The 15,273-nt window shown below is 32.3% G+C and overlaps 1 protein-coding gene across 1 annotated transcript; it reads left to right on the top strand.

Moving 5' to 3' along the window:
• Window positions 1-5,539: 5,539 nt before the first annotated feature.
• LOC9321371 (glycoprotein 3-alpha-L-fucosyltransferase A) lies at window positions 5,540-8,932 on the top strand. The gene is made up of 7 exons (XM_021032918.1): window positions 5,540-6,173; window positions 6,499-6,659; window positions 6,757-6,998; window positions 7,085-7,189; window positions 7,974-8,130; window positions 8,219-8,446; window positions 8,522-8,932. The coding sequence occupies exons 1-7, from the start codon at window positions 5,823-5,825 to the stop codon at window positions 8,775-8,777; spliced, it is 1,500 nt and encodes a 499-aa protein (XP_020888577.1). The 5' UTR covers window positions 5,540-5,822; the 3' UTR covers window positions 8,778-8,932.
• Window positions 8,933-15,273: the final 6,341 nt, after the last annotated feature.

Genomic DNA, 15,273 nt, shown 5'->3' with positions numbered 1-15,273 from the left:
CATCCACTTTGGCCACGTTAGGCCGACGTATAGAGTGAGCATAAAACCATGATTGATCCCATATTCCTTTTTTTTTTTTTTCTTTTTTTTTGCTTATATATATATTTATACACATACACACGATTATCATTTACGTGTATATATATTCTCAATCTTGGTGCTACAGAGTTTGACCTAAGCTTCAAGGGACGACTATGTAGATGAGGTTGTTTTAGGGCTGGGCACAAGTACTCATTATTCGTCTCGTACCCGTTACTTGCTTCGTACTCGCCTTGAAACAACAAGTACCCGTTGATGTCAAGCCAAGTACCAAGTAATATAACTTATACTTGCAAGTACAAGCCAAACAACAAGTAGTGAAAAAAACTTAAAGAACAATTCTTGGGTCCTTCTCATTCACCCCCCATTTATTGACCAATCAAAACTTATCATTTAATCTAATTAAAGTAATTAAAATTATTAATATTATCTAAAAACAATAATCAGATTAAATCATTAAAAATCAAAATCAAATTAATTGTGGGAGCCACTACTCTTTCATTCACGTTTCTCTCTATGTTTCTTTCATCTACTTTTTTTTCTTCTACTTTTTTTTTTTTTTTTTACATTTTCTTCACGAACAAGAAAACGTAACAAAAACAAGTAATCAAGATAAAGTAATAGTAGAGGTTCAACACTTTCATATGTTTTTTGTCTCTATATTTAAAACAAGAAAGCTTTATAATAAATCACCATAACTCTTGTCGAATTCCTACAAAATATAAGACTGCAAACTATAAAACAAATTGACATATAATTCAAATATAAATAACATAAATAAATTATTTACCTGTAGCACTTGTGAGGAAAATGACCCCGTCTGTAAGTTCGAATTAGTGGTAGCAACAGATGACTGAATATCGGAAGTAAAAATTGAATCCTGAAGCATTTATCGATTTTATCTTGTAATTAATATACATACATATATTGACAAAATCACGTTTTAGTGAAAAATAGACATAAATGAAAAATATAAAATATTGATCAAATACCTGAAATGATAATTTTCTCTTTGATGTACCACGTTTTTTCGTTTCAAGAACATTCAATTATCGACCATGGGATCCGACTGTTTTGTTCTTTGGTCGTCCAACAATAGCTTTTCTTTTAATTCCACGTGCATTAAGAACTTCCTCGTCTTCTTCTTCTCCTTCCACATGTTCAACATTTGAAGTTGGAAGCACCCATGCATTAGCTTTCACAAGTTCCTTTTTCTTTTCCTCCAATTTTTTAAGCAACTGACATGCAGTTCATTCGCACCCATCGTCAATTCTACATGTTCAGCAGCAACAGATGCAATCTCACGGAAATTGCGACATAAATGGCTATAACGCTTTCCCATCGATTGAAAACTATGTTAACAAAAAATAGAATACCAAACAAAAAAAATAATTGACGTACTAACATGCTTAGAAAACACAAAAAACGTCCTACTTATATGATATTCAATACATAACTTAGTAGATAGAAAATCTTCAATTGACTAATTTTCAAACTAAGAAACTTTGATGTAAATATAAAAATTATTTTGACTTACGTTTAAATCGTGTAGAAACGTGAAACTCTTTCCTTTGATAATACTAATCTCCTTTGATGATATGTGAGAAGAACAATAGAAGAAAATTATGAATAAGATTAGAGTTAATGACTTTATATAATATTTAGATTTAGGGTTTTATATTGACTTATTAAGTTTGTTTTTTCCTATTGGAATTAGGAGTTAGTCTTACGTGACATAAAATATTAGTGGCCCCCACAATTAATTTGATTTTGATTTTTAATGATTAAATCTGATTATTGTTTTTAGATAATAATAATTATATTAATTACTTTAATTAGATTAAATGATAAGTTTTGATTGGTCAATAAATGGGGGTGAATGAGAAGGGTTCACCCCTAGAATTGTTCAAAACTTAATACTCGGCTTGTTTAATCCGTTACTCGTTATTATTTTATCATTTTATATACATATATTTCATATTATATTAGTTTTAAGAACATAATTAAAAGTTGCATTAAAAGTAAAGTAAAATTTAAATATGTAAAAATTTTGAAAGTGTTACTTGTAAATTATTTGCAAGTAATTCGTAAATACTTGCAAGTAACTCGCAAGTAGCAAGTAATAAGGCAAGGCAAGTAACTCGCAAGTCGCTCATTTTTTTGCAAGTACTCGAAATTACAAGTACTCGTTTTCAACAAGCCAAGCACAAGTACTAATTTTTATTACTCGTACAAGGCAAGCCAAGTAATAAGTATCCCTAAAAGAACAAGTACTCGCCTTGTGCCCACCTCTTCTTCACAATCTGTAAACTTTTACAAATCCACCCAGATCACCGACACTATAATAAAATTGTAAATATCAATGTAACTATATTTTAGCAACTGTAGTTTAAAAATTAAGGTTCAAACATAAAATCTAGGAAGCACGGAAGCTTCGTCGAAGGTCCACTTCCCGCTTCGGAATCTTAGTCGGAATCGGAAGCTTTTGGAAGCTTTTAGAATCTCGTTTCCATAGCGTTTCCAAAAAATTTACTTTAGAAGCTCGTTGGAAGCTTACGATTCCATTTTAGAAGCTTACGTTTCCATTTAAAAAATTTGATAATCAAATATTAATAAGAAACATGAAATTATTTTTTATAGTATTTTTTACAATTAAAAGAAACCAAAACTAATTTAAAATTTAAATTTTTGCATACTAAGTTTTTTATTTTATTTTTAAAAGATCATGCTTAACAAAATAACCACGACATAAATTATTTATTTGGAAAATGTTGGAATGAATAATTGACTTAAATAAACTTTGAGAAACTTGAATTTGATGATGTGTTATCGATAAAATAGAATTTGAAACTATTTTATTGGATGGAATTAAGAAAATGAGAGTGAAGATAGTGATCTAAAATTTTGACTTTGAACTATTTTATTTTTATTAATTGTAAAAATAAACTATTTGGTTTTTATTTGTAGTTGAAGTATTTAAAATTTATGTATTAGATTTACGTGGTTAATTATATGTTTTAATATTATATAATGCTTAATGTTTTATTATATATGTATATATATATATATATATATATATTAATTTTTATATACGCTTCCAACACGTACCCACTTCTTAAAATTTCTAAAAAAATCGCTTCCACGTTTCCAAACGCTTCGCTTCCGCGTACCCGCTTCTGATTCCATGCAACCTAGCATAAAATAGACAATAGAAAAATGTTTTTGTAAAAATGTCCTAATTAACTAGTAATAGATTTGTGGTTATTTTATTTTTATGATTGAGATCTTAGTTTTGTATTTTTTTTTTGCTAAATTGTAAATATCATGAAAAAAAAATGAGGGCATTAATATAATATTGCACATCCCAAATGATCGCATGTGGCTGTGCTTGTATACGATCAATGATTGAAACTTGAAAGGTTGGTGAGGGCATTTGTGACGAGGACCTCTAGCCACAAAATATATTCAAGAAACTGTTTGCCTTGCCACCCCATCCTAATCGTTTCAGCATCAACAATTATTGTTTTAAGTTTATTTTTGTTGTTGTTTAATTTATCTATAGTTTTTTATATGGTTACAAGGTCTTCTAGATATTAAAATGCAAAGAGATTTACATGGCTATGACTTTAAGGATCATAGAGATGGAGAAAGTAGTTTGAGAGAGTAGCTTAAGCACACAATTTGCTAGCTTTTGAGAACATCAAAAACTAAAGATATTAGGGTAGAAGCTAGTGAAGAAAAGGTTCGCTAAAAAACCCTAGTTGTATGACTTGTACCATGTGTGGTCCTCGACCACCACGTCCTCTACGACCACGGTTTCCGCATCCATGGACAGAAATTCATTGCTCTTTGACCTTTTGTGCTGGCTTTATTTGCCTTCCTCTTCGTATTCTTTAAGCTACATCCCATTGAGATTCAAAGTCTTAAAGAACTTTGTTTGAAAGGACCTTGTTTATCCTTTAGTTTCGATATTGATTTTGTATTTGTATTTTTATCGTCGATTACAACACTATATTTTCTATTCAATTAATACATGCCATTTTTGTATTTTCAAATTTTAATTACTTAGACAACTAATACTAATTATATCTATTGTTAGCTCTGCATTTTGTTGTATTTTGTTTTGTACCGTAACAACTAAACAATATACAAACATATTCTCTCATATATATAAATCTCTCTTTATACGTGAGATCAATCTGTCGATAAAACTTTTAAAATAAATGTTGTGATGAATATTGTTGGCTTATTGCTATATCTAGGGTAATAATATTCATCATTACATCTTTTTTTTTTATATGACATCATTCTATTTTGGAGTTAGTGTCATTAGAAAATTCTTCAAAATGTCATTTTGAAGATCTTAGTTCCTTCTCCTTGTGATGGTAATTCACTCATTTAGGATTTTGCCTTAGAAATTTGAAATGTATTTATCCGAGCCTAATGATGAAAGAAACTAAGAGCATCTCCAACGGTATATCTTAGAGCAAATCTTAGCCAAATCTTAATATCTATTATAATTGATCAAACCTACTAAGATATATATCTTAACTAAGATGTTTTTCTTATGTTAAGAAACACACACGTGTTGCGATATGAGGGGGGAAGAAAAAACAAAACAAAAAAAAATCGGTTGCTTCGTGTATTTTTTTCCGACATTTTTTCATTCATCTCTCTCTCTCAGCCTTTGGCAACAAATCTGAGGAGATGCGTTCTTCTCTTCAATTCCAGTGGAGATATCGGTGACTCTTCAAACTGGTAAGTACCCAGATTTCTGCTTTTGGTTTTCCGATCGGGATGTTTCGGTCTCTCTAAAGTCTGGTTTTTTTTTTTCGATTTTGGGGATTAGGGATTAGGTTGATTTTGTGTTTTTTTTTTTTTTTAATTCGTTCTCCGATCTGGAAATGTTGGATCTTTCTAAAGGCTGGGTTCTTCGATTTTGGGGATTAGATTTTTGGTTGATTTTCTATTCTCAAGTTGAATCTTAATCTTGTTTGTTTTTTTTTATAGGAAATCGAAGAAAGATTTCAGTACTGCTATTCTCGAGAGGAAGAAGTCTCTGAAAGATTACATGAATGAATGCTTGTACATCTTCTACTCCTTTCTATGAATGTATAAAAATGCTTGTATGTATGGTTTCTTGTAGTGAAAGACATCCAAATACAAAATTTGAATTTTTTTTTTGAACTTAATAGGTTCTTAACCATTGGAGGACTTTTTTTTAAAGATATTCTTCATTTGTTTTTAGCTTAGAAATAAGAGAATTTTAATATAAACAATTGTTAAGATCCAAATTGGTTCTTAACCATTGGAGATAGCTCAAATATTGGTTAACTTTAGTTCATGTTTCAGAGACTTTCCATAATGTTTTATATCTATTTTTGAATTGAGAAACATGTAAAGACATATACATGATCCACTTTTCTCATGTGATCCCATTGTTTAGAGCAGCCGCAATCTATTATATATTTGACTGTTCTTCTCTGTTTTATTGTAAAAGAGAAACAAAATAAGATCATCATCCTCCTGCTTCACATGGTTTTAGCACTAAAGGTCTAATCTGTTTACCTACTCTTCATTTGATTTTATTCGATTTGGATAATCTTCTTTCAAGAACTTGCTCACATTCCACCAAAGATTAAAAAATGAAATAAAATACGAATTGCTGGTAAATTTGCTTTGAAAGCCAAAGTGTGCAAATTTGTTCTCTTTCTCATAAATCAAACAATAAAAACCCAATCACAAATCTCAAATCCATAATTGACAATATCGTCGCTTTGTTAATGGGTGTTTTCTCCAATCTCCGAGGTCCTAAAATTGGATCGACCCATGAAGAATTGCCTGTAGCCAATGGCTCTTCTTCTTCTTCGTCTACTTCCTCTTTCAAGCGTAAAGTCTCGACCTTTTTGCCAATCTGCGTGGCTCTGGTTATCATCATCGAGATCGGGTTCCTGTGTCGGCTCGATAACGCTTCTTTGGTCGATACGTTGACCCATTTTTTCACCAAGTCGTCGTCCGATTTGAAAGTTGGGTCGGGAATGGAAAAATGCCAGGAGTGGTTAGAGAGAGTGGATTCAGTGACTTATTCTAGAGATTTCAGTAAAAATCCAATCTTTATTGCTGGTGGTAACAAGGTTTGTCGCCGAATCATTTGTCTATCATCAAATTATGTATCTAATTTCTCTGGGTGACTGATTATTCAGTGCTTTGGTAGCAAGTCAAGGGAATCAAAATTTAAGCTTTGCTTGTTAACTAGTTGTTGGATGTGATATTAGTGTGTCACCATGAAATGAGCAAAATCTCATGTGTTGTAATAATGTTTATTGGATTCTGTGGTTTCTCAGTTATAATGAGACTTGAAAGATTTGTATTTTTCAATGATGGTGTGGCAGAGAACAAGTATTGAAGGATTTCTTCTTATGAGTGGTTATTGGCTTCATTTCTCTCAATTGTTTGTAGGACTTCGAATCGTGTTCTGTTGATTGTGTTATGGGATTCAGTTCAGATAGGAAACCCGATGCGGCGTTTGGATTAAGTCATCAACCTGGAACACTCAGTATAATCCGTTCCATGGAATCGGCACAGTACTACCAAGAGAACAATCTTGCTCAAGCACGACGGTGGGTAAGCACAATCTTAACAAGACGTTATACGTTTGCAGGACATGTAAAATTCTGTGATAAGTAGCTGACCTTTAATCTTCTGTTGTTTCATTAGGAGGGGTTATGATGTTGTGATGACAACTAGTCTGTCATCAGATGTTCCTGTTGGGTATTTTTCATGGGCGGAATATGATATTATGGCTCCAGTGCATCCAAAGACCGAGAAAGCTCTTGCTGCTGCTTTTATATCCAATTGTGCGGCTCGGAATTTCCGCCTGCAAGCTCTTGAAGCCTTAATGGAGGCGAATGTTAAGATTGATTCTTATGGTGGTTGTCACCGGAATCGGGATGGGAGTGGTATGTATCATGCATTGCTAGCGAAATGTTCTATGTCCTAACTATATTAAGTAGTTGAACCAATAATTTACGAAAATTCATTACAGTGGAGAAGGTTGAAGCTCTTAAGCACTACAAATTCAGTCTAGCTTTTGAGAACACCAACGAGGAGGATTACGTCACAGAGAAGTTCTTCCAATCGCTAGTTGCTGGTATAGATAGATCTACTTCCCTCTCTCTCTCTCTCTGCTGATCTTGCAAGTTTTCTTGTTTGCTTCATTAGAAGAATTAGCACTTGAGAATTTGTGTCTATATGTGTGCATTTTGGTGTATCCAGTTTGCAAAACAAACCTCATATCCTACTAAAATTCTTATATTGGTACGGTTAATTAGGATAAGCACAACCAATGCCTGAAATGTATAGCCAACTTAAATGAAGTCCTGTGTAATTTGGATTCGAGTTCTGGTATTTCAGGTATTATTTGGATTTTTTGTGTGATTTTTCTTATTTGGGTTTATGTAGTTCAGTGTACTGGTAATTCGGGTATCAACATATAGCCATAACCAATTGTGTGAAAGGGAAAGTGTATACCAAACGATATTTAGGCCACCCAGATCCATATTTTCTTGGATAATTTTTGGTTCTCTACATTTGGTTGGATTATCTGACGCAAAACACCCTGACATGTTTTGTCCATCAGTAACATTATAGGTATCTTATACGAGTCACTGATCCTCGTACTTCTCTTTTTCTAGTTGAAGTATTTCTCTATTATTGCCTTCTCGACACTAGGTGAAATCTGGAAGAGTGTTATATTCTCGGTCACCTCTTAGCTACTGTTAGTCATCTTGCATGATCTGAGCTTATTTATCATGTCAATTGATGAACGGTGATGTGGATGTGGATTTATATACGTAGATCATCATACATGTGAGCATTGAAGTTACCTTGTTTTCTACTTCTGATTAGCAATAAATGATCAAATCTTCTTTTAGGATCTGTCCCTGTGGTTGTTGGAGCTCCAAATATAGAAGAATTTGCACCTTCTCCTGACTCATTTCTTCACATTAAGCAGATGGATGATGTCAAGGCAGTTGCAAAGAAAATGAAGTATCTTGCGGATAACCCTGACGCCTATACTCAGACGCTAAGGTGTGGTAATATGTAAAATATTTGCCGGATTGAAAACAAAATAAGAACATGTTTCGACATATATTGAAAACTTCGGTTTTTCAATCAGATGGAAACACAAAGGCCCTTCAGATTCTTTTAAGGCACTTATTGATATGGCTGATGTACACTCTTCTTGTCGTCTCTGCATCTTTGTGGCTACAAGGATTCGTGAGCAAGAAGAGAAGAGCCCTGAGTTTAAGAGACGACCCTGCAAATGCACCAGGGGCTCACAGACAGTTTATCATTTGTATGTTAGAGAAAGAGGGCGGTTTGACATGGAATCCATCTTCTTGAAGTAAGCCAGCATTAATTCGCTAAACAGGGAAAATTGCTTTGTGTATACTCATGTTCTTTGCTAATGATGTAACAGGGATGGAAATCTGACTCTGGAAGCTCTGAAATCTGCAGTACTTGCAAAGTTCAAGTCTCTGAGACATGAACCGATATGGGAGAAGGAAAGACCCGTGACCTTAAGAGGAGACGGTGAGCTTAGAGTACATGGGATATATCCGCTTGGTCTGACTCAAAGACAAGCCCTTTACAACTTCAAATTCGAAGGAAATTCAAGTCTCAGTACTCACATACAGAGAAACCCTTGTCCCAAATTCGAAGTTGTCTTTGTCTAAATTCTATTAATACTTGGTATAGAAGAAAACCAAAGTCTATTTTGTGATGCACGCTTTGAATGTAGTTTGTCTTAGACAGGATTAAGGAACGTGTACATGTAAAAATAAAAACAGATTTTGCTTCTCTTATTGGGTTCAAGAATAGTTTGATGAAACACAAAATGGCTAATTAAACATTCTCAGTTCAGCTTTAACAGATTTACAGATACTGCAATATGGATCTTGTATTTGATTGACATGTTTTTTTTTTCTGATTTTACAACATTTTGTTTTGGAGAGCAAAGAAATCTATAATAATCGGTTACAAGTCATGATGATATGGAATGGAAGTGGGAAAATATATAAATCAGATTTTCTCTTACATTGACAGAGAATCCACTGTCTGATTTGCCTTGAGCATGATCTTTGACTAAAGTCTTTTAAGATTCTGCTCCATCATCTTTTTATTTGTCTCATATTATTGTCTCACTTACACTAACCTATGTAATGTGTCTCATCTTACAAGTAAGGGGAATTCATAAGCATCAGTCAATTTAGGTAATTTCTTTTTATTTCATATTGGATATCGAGTTCTTAAGTTTTATTAGAAATCTTTTTAACGTGATATATTTCCAGAATGTCCAAACTTATTATTTATCAAGCACGTATAAAAGATGTGTCGGTATATGAATTTTTTATGGATGAGATAGAACTGAATCACCTTTTATTCCGTTTTAGTTTTACTATACCTTATTCGATTTTACTTCTTGTGAATCTATGTGAAAAGGAAAGAAATTAAACTACTTTGAAAGAGATAATGAACTAGACATGAGTGGAGTAGAGCGAAGAGAGTTACAAATTTGGCAATGATTTTCGGTTTACTCTTTTCTTCTTCTTCTCTCCTTTTTTGTTTCAAATCTAATCTTGTAATTTTCATTTTTCTTAATTTTTTATTTTTTTATTCCAAAAACACTTTAGACATTCCAATTCTTGCTTATACCAAAAGTGGCTAAAAACCGTTAAATCTCCATCTTGTTACTGTCCCCAATTTTCTGATAATTAATATTAATACAACAACAAAAAATATAAGAACAATGACATACTTGAAACATGCTCCTGTCATGTTTCAACCAAAGCTTGTAGCATCTTTATCATAAGTGATATGGTTATATATATATTCACTTATAGTACATTGGATTCACTTTTAATTGTTCGACCTTTGTGAACCAAACACATGTCTTCCAACTATATATAGTTTCGGTGTGTTGAACACATGTCTTCCAACTATAGTTTTGGTGTTGATCAGTGGGAATATTAGTGTTAACCTAATCACGTTATCTATCAAACATGTGCTTATAATAACTTTGATAACAACACCTTCATCTTTTACAACGATCGATGTTTATCTATCGATTTTGTACGCTTTGCATATACATACACAAATTTTATATAATGTGTGAATATATGGAAAGTAAAATTAAGATAATAGAGGAAGAGCCGTACAGAAAATGGAAGTTAGATAAGTGAAAAAGAGAGAATAATTAAAAGGAGAAGATTCAATATCATGCTGCAAAGTTTCTAAACGATTTTGGAGTGTCTATGAGTCATCCCTCTTTGTGCTCCATGTAAACCTCCCAATCATTACCCACACTCACTTTATCTCGCTCTACAAATATATACTCTATTTATATATGTAAAACATCCTAAACACTGTATATAAGGATGTGTATCGTAAGAAAAAGGAAAGGGGGCATTATTGATCATGAAAGGTATGGTGTATAAGAAGCAATGGAAAGTTTTGTTTTCTCCATGCGTGATCGATCTCAAGAAAATATCTACGTCTTTCTTTGTTAATTGTGTTAAATATCTACATTTGTCCCACACGGCATATGTGATATAACGAAAGTAAAACAGATTAAGAAGATATATTTTTATGTATAGTGAAATTCAGAGCTGTGAAGTTTTCGTACTTCATAAATGGGTAAGATTTATAAAAATCCTAAATAGAAAAAGAAAAAGGGTTTACTCGTGTCACTGCCTTGCATGTCAACAGGGGCGGAGGGAGAGAAGATTCATAGGGTCAATTGACCCCGGTGAAATTTTTAAAAATAGTTGAATTTTTATATAAAAAAAATTATTGACCCCAATCCAATAAAAATATTGACCCCTATAAGAAAAATTTATGTTACAAACCCAATAATTACACTGTATTTATAGATAATATTAGCCTAATAAAATTTATTTTAAGTAAATCTACTACAATTAAACCTACTAATATAAACTAATATAATATTTTAACATTTATTTTGACCTGATCTAAAAACGTTTTACCTTCTTCTTCTTTCTTCTTTGTGTTTTTAATCAATCTTTGATCGTGTGATGGTGGAAACAAGAAAACATCTTTCACATCTTTTAGTATATCGACTTATGAAGCTACCTTTTATGCATATTTTAGAAGAAAAAAAATATTTTGACCCCGATGAATAGAGTTTCTGGCTCCGCCACTGCATGTCAAGTACTACGATTCTAAGAATTTTAATCATTAACGATTTTAGTTGTCGTTGATTTAATAATTACAAAAATCTAAAAGGACTTGGAGAAAGAGAAAGAGCGCACTAATTATACATGTGGAGCCAAGTCAAGAACTGCATTTTATTGTTAATGGCATATTGATTATAAGAGTTAAACTAAAACAATTTTAACTATTGAGAAATATTAATTTTAACGGTTTGGTTGGTGATAACAAAGAAAAAAAAAACCTTGTGTAGAATTACGGTCGTATAATAATAATCGCATATATTAAAAAATGGTTGCCGTTGCGTCATGGAAGTGTCCAGATCCGACCAAACTAAAGAAAAAAACTTAGATGTGTTGTTTTCCATTTTGTGTCCTTTGTTGTGTTGTGTCCATACGATCTCAAACCCTTAAGAATTAGATTCCCCCAAAACAGTAACACGAGACGAATCACCTGATGTCACAGCCGAGCGGGCGGCCCACGCTCTTTCCACGTGTCAGTTTTCCTCCGTACGGTTTCGGACCCGCAGAGTAGGAGCTGGTCGGACCCATTTTGTTCCACCGGAAACGACGGGTTGAGGAGAGAGGTTCCCGCCATCGGTAATCGGAAACTGAGCTGTATTGCATAAAAAAATGAGTCCCACGTAGTGTCACGTCATCACGTGAACACAATGCGCCGACTCCACCGGATTATTTCTCCCCTCTCCGCAAATTATTTCCTTTTTCGTTGATTTTCTCTTTCTTTTTTTAGATCTCCCAATTGATTTGACGGCAACTACCTTCTTCACCACAATTTTTTTTCTGGCAGCCATCGACTTTTGTTTCGTATTTAAAAAGTAAAGAGATCCATTTCAAAGTACAAATACAAAAATCTTATCATTCCAAGGGATAACTATATAACACAACTTTTTAAAAATTTATGGATGACAAAGAGTCTATTACGCAAGTCATATTATTGCAATGACACAACCATTTGGCCAGTTTAGAAAATGTACTAGAAAAAACATATTATAACAACGTATTATTTTTGTTGACATGTGATATATATAGGGTGTGACTGGTCACCCTTAATAGAAGAAATGAAAAAGGGAGAATTTTTTATTTTTTTGGTATGCACCAGTAAAAAAAAAATCAGAAGAAAATTATATCAGATGAAAACATCAAAAAGTAACTAAAGGAGATGAATTATTCCTTCCTCAAAACTAGTAGAATACATTTTTCTTCTTGATGTAACATTTTTTTTCTTCTATTTTTTCTTTTCATTTCTTCTAACTTTTTAACCAGTCACAACTATAGTTGTGATAAACGTTAGCCTATAGGTTCAAATCAGACGGAGACAATTGGTAAGTGTAAGGCACTTCATTTACCCTCGTAATATTTCATTCTAAGATTTGGACAAATGCGTCACCTCTCATTTGATCATGATCTTACATATGTATTTTGATCATGATCTTACATATGTATTCATCTACAATATTTACTAGTCTTATAAATATCATGTTCCCAAACCTTTAGGATGTATACTTAAACATTCTTAATACTATATCTTGGGCATATAAAGATGTACATATATATATATATGGGCATATAAAGATGTACATATATATATTACTATATGATTCACTAATAAAAATTACACGATGCAAAAGTTTGATTTCTGTCATATTATTGATGTGTCACTAGTCGAATTCAAATTCGAGATTATGCATATTCTTAAAAGAAAAAGAAACAAAAAAGCAATGTAAGATACATAATTCGTATTAACTAAGATTATTTCAATCAAGATTTGTTCTTTTCAAATATATCAAACTCGAACAAAGAAGAAACTACTAGATTAATCTCTAAAGAATGCTACACAATTTGGGGAACGTCCATCTTAGGTTGTGTTACTAAAAATGGCAAATCCCTTCTAGAATTGGATTATGCCTGGTAAGGAAATACTTTGTCACGAGCAATGTCTTGTTCTTTTCTTAGATCTCGATATGTAAACTTCAAAAGCTACTGATGGCTAATTTGAGATCCATTATTCAATTTGTATTATACCTAGTAATTAAAGACACCCGTAAATGTTATCACGTAGAAGAAACTAGAAACGTTAAACGCATCAAATCAAGAAACTAAATTAAAAGTAATTTTCAAGGCCGCCTTTCGAATATTCTCCCTAGCTAGAGGCTACAAGACGCGTTCGAATTCTCCAAACGAACTACCATTTTGATATAGAATGCCGACATGCCGTCGATCAAATTGTTTGCAAATCGTTCATTGGGTATAAGCAAATGCCATTCATTGGCTCTAACTTCTTGGAATGGGGATGGTCCAAAAATAGTTTTTTTTTTTTTTTTTTTTTAATGTGAAGAGGACCAAAAATAGTTTGTTCCCACTACTAATTAATTAATTTCTATCCCTCTGCAAATTAATCATGATATCCTTAAACGTATGTGCTATTCCTTTTTTTTTTTTTTAATTATATAAGCAAGGAATACTAAATGTGCTATTCCTTGCTTATATAATAATACCATATGACGACTTCTAACACAAAGAGAATTTTTTTTTTTTTTAATTACTTTGCGTAGTAATCACCATGATGATTTTAGTTAATAACCTATATACTGTATATACACTCAAACACAAGCTTTGCATTAAGCCACATTACGTCGCCCCAATGGACCACTAGAGAAGTGGTAACAATTTATGAAGCTGCTTTTTATCTAGTTGATGATACATGTTTAGCTTTATTTAATTATTTTATCAAAATTTTAAATTTAATTGTAATCAATATATCAACATATCTGTTAAATTCGAGCTTATTATGGGCTTCCAACTCAAAACCAATTGGTAATTAGTGGATTGACTCTAACCCTTTATATATTAGTGTTAGTCTCTTCAAACTTCCAATGTGGGATCCTAACACGCTCCCTCGAGATGATAGCTTTTATCGGCCCATCTCGAACCGAACCCACTTTAGGACTGGTAATAAACCCTTTTTGGGTCACCCAAGTTTCAACAAACGAGGCTCTGATACCATGTTAAATTCGGGCTTATCATGGGCTTCCAAATCAAAACCAATTGACAATGAGTGGATTGACTCTAACCCTTTATATATTAGTGTTGGTCCCTTCAAACTTTCAATGTGGGATCCTAACAATATCTTCACATATTAATCTTTATATGTTGTAATATAGTTAACATTGTGGAATTTAAGTTATTGTTACACACAACCAAAAAAAATATTACAATAGAAAGAAAAATATAATCTATTATTCTAAATATATTTACTGATTTTCCCAAAAGATCCAATTCAAAACTACCATCTGATGTATTAGCCGTCCAAAATCACCAATTTTCATCCAATCACGCAATTTGTATATGACTTGAGTATCGTAAAATTTTCAGGAAGAGACATCCCCAATTATCTCACAAATGTTTTGAACATTCATTCATGCCGCATGAATGACCAAATCCATTTATGTAGAGACGACCATAGAAGAAAATTAAACACTGGAACCTTCCACTAATCTTTGGTTTGCCTTGACAAGGAAATTGAACGAGGAGAATGCATCAAGATACCTACATTTGACCTTGTTTAGGCTCAACATGAAGCTTATCCCAACCCATCAACAAGGAATGACACAAATCCAGTTTTGAATTATCTGCAACTCATCATAAGTTCATAACTTTGTGTTCTAGTCAGTAGTCACACCTAAAAACACTCTTCCATAAACTGAAAAATTATGCTCAAACATTATGTTTGTTGACAACAAAGTTTAGAATTAATTTAAGTTTTAAAATGATTTCTACAAATAATTTAACGTCACTCTTAATAGGATATTATTCAGCTAGAATTTAAATTTTTAGAATTATATTTTAATTATATAGATAACTGTATTTAAAATTATGGATAAAATAATGATTTCGTTTAAAGAATATGATTTGATCAAATTTGTTTTTTTTTTTTAAATTTTACTAGTATAAAGTAAAAAATGATATAACTAATATTTTTTTC

The sequence above is a fragment of the Arabidopsis lyrata genome (genome assembly GCF_000004255.2).
Source record: "Arabidopsis lyrata subsp. lyrata unplaced genomic scaffold ARALYscaffold_3, whole genome shotgun sequence".
Classification (NCBI taxonomy): Eukaryota; Viridiplantae; Streptophyta; class Magnoliopsida; order Brassicales; family Brassicaceae; genus Arabidopsis; species Arabidopsis lyrata.
Note: the sequence above shows the minus strand (reverse complement) of the source record. Positions and strands in the feature narration are given on the sequence as shown.

Coding starts and splice junctions, on each gene's coding strand:
- LOC9321371 (XM_021032918.1), top strand. CDS start 5,823: ATGGGTGTTTTCTCCAATCTCCGAGGTCCTAAAATTGGATCGACCCAT. Junction 6,660..6,756: donor AATCTTGCTCAAGCACGACG/GTGGGTAAGCAC, acceptor TTGTTTCATTAG/GAGGGGTTATGATGTTGTGA. Junction 8,447..8,521: donor ATGGAATCCATCTTCTTGAA/GTAAGCCAGCAT, acceptor ATGATGTAACAG/GGATGGAAATCTGACTCTGG.